This window comes from Mizuhopecten yessoensis, unplaced genomic scaffold (assembly GCF_002113885.1).
Source record: "Mizuhopecten yessoensis strain PY_sf001 unplaced genomic scaffold, ASM211388v2 scaffold11135, whole genome shotgun sequence".
Classification (NCBI taxonomy): Eukaryota; Metazoa; Mollusca; class Bivalvia; order Pectinida; family Pectinidae; genus Mizuhopecten; species Mizuhopecten yessoensis.
In genome coordinates, this window is record NW_018408897.1 from 852,364 (window position 1) to 860,257 (window position 7,894).

Genomic DNA, 7,894 nt, shown 5'->3' on the forward strand with positions numbered 1-7,894 from the left:
TCTCTCTCTCTCTCTCTCTCTCTCTCTCTCTCTCTCTCTCTCTCTCTCTCTCTCTCTCATGTGTGTATGTGTGAGTGCAAGTGTGTGCGACATTTGTACGTCTTTTGTGTAATTGTACATATTGTATGTTTGATATATGTTGAGGAGAGCATCTAGTAGCCTTCGGGCTGTTTGTAATCCTCGTAAAATAAATAAAGAATTAAATTAAATATACATAATGATAAAATGTTCACGCTTACAATATAATAAAGACAAGATATACAATCAGTTAACATTAACAATACATTGGTTAACGAATCATACTTAAGCTGTTGTCTTAAAAGTCTCCACATAAATGAACAAAAATGATAAACGTTACGGTTTTATAAAGCGACTCTCTACACGAGACATAGATTGAATCATTTCGTCAATCTTTTTTCTTCTCCATAATTTTTTTCAGTTCAGTATTTCTCCATTCTAAGCTAGACACATTTGTAATATATTTGTTTCTTATTTCGTTTGGATTTTTCCACCTGTTCACTTCCTCTATAAAATGTCTTAAAACGTCATTTTTAAATCATTGTTGATAAAGGTGAAAAGCATACACAAAATTAAATAAAGAGTCCATTTTCTCGATAGTTTTCTGTATATCCTCCATTTTAGTGGTTGATTTAACTGTACACATCAAGCAAAGAGTCTTAGTCTGACAATGTCTATTTTCTTTATAAACTTTAGAATGTTTCCACTGTAATGTTGTTTGACATATTCTTCAGAGCGGAAACACTCATTCCAATCTGGTGTTACCCCTTGACGTTAAAATTTTAACGTAAAATGGATGTGTGTTTGGGGGACTTTTGAATTGTATAAACAATTGATTTGCAAATTTCTCCTCGATATGATTTTTCATCGTGAATTATCCAGAAATATCAACGCCTATGTGCTCTTTAAACACGATAAACAAATCAAGCAGTGAATCGTCATAGGATAAAAAAAAGCATTCCAAAGATCTTTTAATATTCTCACTAATTCGATTATGTGTTCGTGTTCTTATTTCATGCCAGTCGTACGACCAACCTCCTTGGTCAGCTTCTCATGATCGTAATGGTGTACCTTGTAATATCTACACAGCAAACGACCACAATGATTACCTTAAAAATCGCGGAAGGCCTACTCCCATGTCACTAAAATGTTCTGACTATGGTATGAATAGACATTGTACCAGACTTAGCCTTAGGCTATATTGTAATCTAGGAGTTTAGACATCTTTAGATTTTTTGTTTGACAAAGGTTACATTCAATAGACTGGATCTATTGATGCTTTAGTGAGGTATAACATATGTTGTTTATTTGTAGTAAAAGCTGAGTAAACACTTTGTACTTATTTTTATTTTAAATCATTGTATAATAAATCCCGTGTACTTAATCCACTATACTTGTGTTTTAAAGTTCAATTTTGAAACATTTTATAATAACTAAATGATAAAAAACTTTTTTGAACTCATTCCCATAATCCACCTCACACTGAGCAAGTCTGTTTATGCTACAGAATTTTGTGTAACTATTTCTTGATTATAAAAGTCTTGTGATTGTTGTTATATAACATTGTTAAGTTTTTAAAAACATAACTTGAGAAAGATTTATATTTGGAATTTATTTAATTTGGTTGGCCTATCTTTATTCCTTACACCAATTTGTTGCTTTTATGTAAATTTCTAGTCGAATCATCAAAAAGTTTGTAAAGTTTTATTTCAAACCATTTTATGTGTATTGATGAAAAAAACTTTAACCATTCCACATCTTGGTTTTTACTTTTCTAAACTACTCGTTTTTGGAAAACATTCAACAGCTACCTCATCCTAAGCAAATCTTTTCGTGTATAGATATATATTGTTCATTATAATTTTTATATTTACTGGTGTGTACTAGTACAACTTGTTAAAGTTGATTTATGAAAGAGTATAAAGTTTGATTGAATACACTGTAAAACTTTGTGAAAATAATACTGTTTGTATCACATTATCCTATACAATTACTATTCGATTTGTTGGTGAAACTTAAATCCAATCATCTTCATTTCATTTCATCAGTGAAATGTGGTATGTGTCTGGAGATCTGAGCTGATTGCTGGTTAGTGTTCACTCTCCACGGTGTGTGTGTGTGTGTGTGTATCATATTGTATGTTGTCTCTGTATTGTTTTGTACATATGTTATAACTGATAAGTCAACCGACTTAAAGTAATAAAGAACTTGAACTTGAACTTGGTTACTAATGGCTAGGTTGTGGATTAAACTTAACATTTTATCATCTATTGATGCTTGAAAAGAGTTGTTTAACCATGTACAATTCTTCTACATTGCTTTTGCAATGTTTGACAAAATACTCAACTTAAAATCATATATATGAAACATTGTTATTGCTTAATCAGAATGATGTGTAATATTTTAATTTTGTTGATTAAATTGGTGAAAATTAATTTATTTTGTTTGCTTATTTCTATCAGAGGTTTCGTTAAATATTTCAGGATCGGAACAGAATTGAGATTTTCAGATTTGAATAATGTATGTTTTCGATGTAATGAAAGAAAGAAACTTGGACCTGTTTAGATTCAAATTATGCTTTAATCAAACAGGTGTAGTATAAGGTTCTATACCTCTACCTAAATCTTGTAATTTGGCTGATTGATTTCAAAACATGATAATGGTTAAGAAAATAATCATTTTGATGGCTTATTTCTAATGTGTGTATATATATATCTGATTTGGTACAATATCTTAGATTCTCACGTTATTAATGCACGTTTTATTTCCGTAAGCTCAGACAATGTCACCCTCACCGTGGACATGTTCGGTCTTGCGTCATCCCTCTACACAAAGGTGTTTTATCTCCACAAATATCATGTGACATTATCCCTCCACACATTCTTTCTTCCTGGACTGTGTACAGAAGGCTACCCTCTACATATGTATAAGGTTATTTTTAAATCTATATCACTCTCACCATGGACATGTTCGATCTTGCATGATCCCCTCCACACATTCTTTACGGTGATGTGTATTGCATAATCGCCTAAAACATTTTACCTCCACATATATTATGTAATATAATCCCTCTACACATTCTTTCCTATTGTGTTGCACATGCATATCTAGGTCAAAGGTATGTTTTACCGGTTCGGCTTCCACACATTCCATGGGTTTTCCCTCCCCTATTGCGTCATACATGTATATCTAGGTCAAAAGGACACCCTCCACACCCCTCCACAAAATGTGTGGAGGCCCAACCGGTAAAATACCACTACTTAACGATATTTCTACAGAGTGGAAATTTAATAGATAAGTTCCATAAGGGATGTACGAGTAGTCACTTCGTGATTTATCATCTTTATTCTAGAAAAAAATCAACGTCATTATGCATTCTTCCTTACCGTACGTGCGTTTGAACGGCAATTGTTACTTGTTTCTTCCATTGCATTTTAGAATGAAAACAACAAATACATATGAAATATTGTAAGACATTTTATAATTCAATATTCTATCGATATCATGGATAAACCCTTCACGTAGTCTTTTCTGTCTAATACTTTTAACAACAACATTGTATTAAAAAACCGGTAAGACATTATTTGTATATCTAGTATATTGTGACATTTTATGTAGGCCTATACCCAAACATTGCACATTAGAAGTTAATAAAATAGTACCTTTTCATAATAATATAGAGGCTGGTTAATAACAAAATTTCGTGCATTTTTTATTGTATTGAATTGTATTAAAATGAATATTTATAGGATTCTTTTGTTGTCTATATTTGTCTGTAGGAGAGTGTATTTTAATACTGGGATGAATGTTTTAAGTTTAAACAGCTTTATAGCTACCTTTTTAGGTTGTTGTGGATAAGAAAGTCGGATGTACCACTCTCCATTTCGTATCATTAAAATAACTCATTTAGTCACATTGGTTTCCAAATGTGATTGCTTGCGTTAGTGGTTAACACAGGACTCGACCATATCGCAGCAAGAAACATAAGCTTACATCTGTAGCTAACAATAGTAATTTCATAAAAAAATGTTTATGTTTACAAGCTGTCATTGTTATTTGCTTTATGTAACTCGCTATAGATATGTGCTGTTCTTGCTTTAATGGCAAGTGTTTCATATAAAATGGTCACTTTTAGAGTCTTTTTGTTTGTTTGGGGATATAAGAAAAGGAAAAGCGAATCGAATGCACGCACTTCTCCGAATAACGTGAAACGAACGCACCTGAATTCCGGAAGTTGAATTGTGCATGCTCCACTTTCGTTTTCAACTAGCTGTTGGAGAAACATGTAACATACGCTGTCATTTTCCAAGTACAAATATAATGCAACTTGGTTGGAACGGCTTGTATAAAACGCTTCGTTTTGGGAAGCATATATTGTTTCGAAATTCCATCAACATTTTCCTGTTATTATCACGACCAAGTTTAGTTCAGCAGCAAGTTTCATTCACCAGTATGGACAGATACGTTACAAGGAAAGTGTTGACAGAAGGAAAAAAGAACGACGAAGAAACGAAAAAAACACACAGTCCTGAGAGAACATCACCTCAGCAGAGAAGATTGTCATCACAGGATTCAAAATGGCACAACAAATGTCAAGCCGATAAAGGTATAATCTCCAATTACAGTTACTGAGTTAGTTGGAAGTCGGGTTGGGAATATCCATTGAAACTGAAACTCCCAACACATCCTCTCAAATCAGAGGAGAAAATTCTCTGAAACCAGACACATTTATATAAAGTAGTGTACAGGTAAATCATTAAGGTTTTTCAGATTCAAAACTATATTTGCTCGATTAAAACTACTGTAACACTAACAGGAGAAAGAGAAACGCAACGGCCAGACCGGTGTTCTACCAAATGAGTAGTCCGAATTATTCTAACGTTTTATCGACTTTTTTATATCGGTCTGTCGTCGATTAACCGATGACAGACCGATATAAAAAAGTCGATAAAACGTCAGGATAATTCGGATTATCAAATGAGGTACCTGGTCACTGACAATCGACCCAGTTCTAGTTCCCCTTAACATTCCTCCCTCCTTTTTCTAAGTCTTTGACAAAGACTTTGTCCCCCCGAAGACAACTATTTACAACCAAAGTTTGGGTATCCCCTTGCTAAAGCACATGCTTGCCACCTTATTGAAATTTTCATGAGGGAGATTCAGCATGCTTAAAATTTAAACCTAAATAAAATGTATGTATATACCCCTTAAAGACACAACCCTTTAAATGACTTATTTTGAGTTGTTCTTTGAGATAAAATAATTAGGTCTTAGAATATAGGAATATTTGAGCAAATTCATTGGTTGAAAATGCTAAATTTAAGGGTCCAAAATTGGAAGTCTCCCTCCTATACAGGAAGAGTCGGCAAGTATGTAAGCATACACACAATGCTTGAAACAAGGATTGGCAAGCTCACCAATTTTGTAACGGGAGAAAGAGAACAGAGAAAAATGACAAGACTGAGGTTTGAACCCTGGACCCTCGGAATTAGACGGACACTCTTACCATCTACCAATTTACCTACCTGGTTGCCGACGATCAATCCAGTCTAGTTCCGCTACACTACAAAGCAGTTTATTGATTCCCATTCCACTGCCAAAAACTAACTACACATTGGACTGAAGCTTTGGTAAATTATTTCTGAAAAGTAAAACTATACCATTCAGGAGTTTTATGAGGACAATAGAGATGAAATACACAAAAGAAAATCAACAGCAGTGTTTTGAGTTTAAAACATCAGTGGGGCTAGGCTGGAATTCAAACTCCAGACCTCAGACTGTTTAGAGTGTTGCTGTTACAAACTGAGCTATCTGTTCAGTGGCAGTGTACTGGCCCAATGTGCTAAACAAAATGAAGGGGAGGTAATTACTGCATATAAAAAAACTACAGTGGAACAGGGATCTGTAAGGGTAAACTACAATGAGAAACACATACATATAGTTGTAAACAATATCATGTTTTCTAGTAAACATATTATAACATTAGAAAGTGAAATATTTACTATCTTACCCTTGTACTAAGTAGGATATAACTTTTAAGCTACATTTGCAAACAAATTTAAAAAAATAGGGTATGTAGTATATTTGCAATTAATAAACAATAAACCACACAATGTTATCCAATAGTCAGCCAAAAAAAGTCATGCACATGTTGATGAACATATATTTATAATGTACCCACCTGACCTTTTTTATCCAATGATGTACATGTCTCCTTCCTGTGTATGAATGATAGAATGTTTCAGGTGAAGAAAGGAGTGTAGGGAATTTCTATACTAAATATAACCTAGCTATTAACTCTTTTTATGCACTACATACACAGTTACTGTAAAGAAATTTCTTGATAATGAAACATTTGGTCTTGTGTTTCTTTATTTGTCTACTCTTAAACTTAAAAAATACCTCATTGGCATTAATTTCCTAATAACTATGCAAATTGTTAGAAATGGTGATCATTTCCCATTAGTGCTGGTGAATATAGATAGTTAGAAATGGTGATCATTTCCCATTAGTGCTGGTGAATATAAATAGTTAGAAATGGTGATCATTTCCCATTAGTGCTGGTGAATATAGATAGTTAGAAAAAACTACGGAGAGAACAGGTATGATGAAACTACTTCATATAACCATTGTTATATGAATATATATATATATATCCTTGTTTATTTTTTTTTACCTTTCTCAAAGTAAGATTGTATAATTTTAATTTTTTATTAACATTTCAGAGAAATATTTGAATATGCTGATAGCTGACAAAAGAAAAGTTTACAAATGCAAGAAGTTCTTCCAACTGACAGATATTCCTACATGGGAAGAATTTTTCTTAGCAAACGAAGAAAAGTTGCGTAGAAAATGTAAGTATTTGTTCATGAGAAAATTACATTTCGCCTTTGAATAAAAACTAGCACGCATTAATGTTTTGGACATACTCAATTAGACTCCGTCATTTTTCAGAGCACCAAGTCACATATCAGGTCAATAAGGAGGTAAATTACATACCAAATCCACAAAGTATTAAGTGTACTTGACTACAGTTGTCTTGTACATGTTGGTGAACAGAAATCTTTGCTGAAATAATCAAATTCAATTTTACAGTTGATTGTTTTTTTTTGTGAATTTCACTCTTGAAAAATACATTTTAAATAGTCCAAAATAAGATGAAAACAATAATGAATAACTTTAAAGTGAATAGTACATTTTGTTTTACCATTTTTTATCAGTGAGAGGCAAAAAGCTGACTGTAAAGGCGGAAGTGAATGAATTTTTCAACAAGAAGCTAACACTCTGGAGAGGGGACATAACTGCATTAGAGATAGACAGCATTGTCAATGCAGCTAACAATTCTCTGTTAGGAGGAGGCGGTGGTAGGTGTTTTAGACCTCAAAGAATCAGAATCAAAACACTTCTGTACTGTGATTGAATGAATTTAAAAGCAACATGAGTAATACCAATATAGCTGAGGGAATGTTTTGTGGATAAAACATATATTCAATGGCTTTCATTCTGTTTGTTTCAGTGGATGGGGCTATCCACAATGCTGCAGGGAGTTGCTTGGTTTCTGAATGTAGAACACTGGGAGGCTGTGACACAGGAGACGCCAAACTTACAGGAGGTAAGAATCATCTGTGTATTAAATCTAGATGTAGGTGTCACAGGTGTACATACAACTTGGGTTAGTATCTGTGTACTAAATCTAGATGTAGGTGTCACAGGTATACATACAACTTGGGTTAGTATCTGTGTACTAAATCTAGATGTAGGTGTCACAGGTGTACACACAACTTGGGTTAGTATCTGTGTACCAAATCTAGATGTAGGTGTCACAGGTTGTATGTACAACTGGGGTTAGTATCTGTGTACTAAATCTAGATGTAGG

The 7,894-nt window shown here is 33.4% G+C and overlaps 1 protein-coding gene across 1 annotated transcript in view; it reads left to right on the plus strand.

The window, feature by feature from the left end:
- Positions 1 to 4,242: 4,242 nt before the first annotated feature.
- The window catches only part of LOC110466511 (O-acetyl-ADP-ribose deacetylase MACROD2-like), a 14,353-nt gene continuing 10,701 nt past the window's right edge, over positions 4,243 to 7,894 (plus strand). Inside the window, exons 1-4 of the mRNA XM_021523042.1 lie at positions 4,243 to 4,624; positions 6,744 to 6,872; positions 7,239 to 7,382; positions 7,535 to 7,630. Of these exons, the coding sequence (XP_021378717.1) occupies positions 4,264 to 4,624; positions 6,744 to 6,872; positions 7,239 to 7,382; positions 7,535 to 7,630 (730 nt within the window). The 5' untranslated portion in view covers positions 4,243 to 4,263. The remainder of the gene's footprint in view (positions 4,625 to 6,743; positions 6,873 to 7,238; positions 7,383 to 7,534; positions 7,631 to 7,894) is intronic.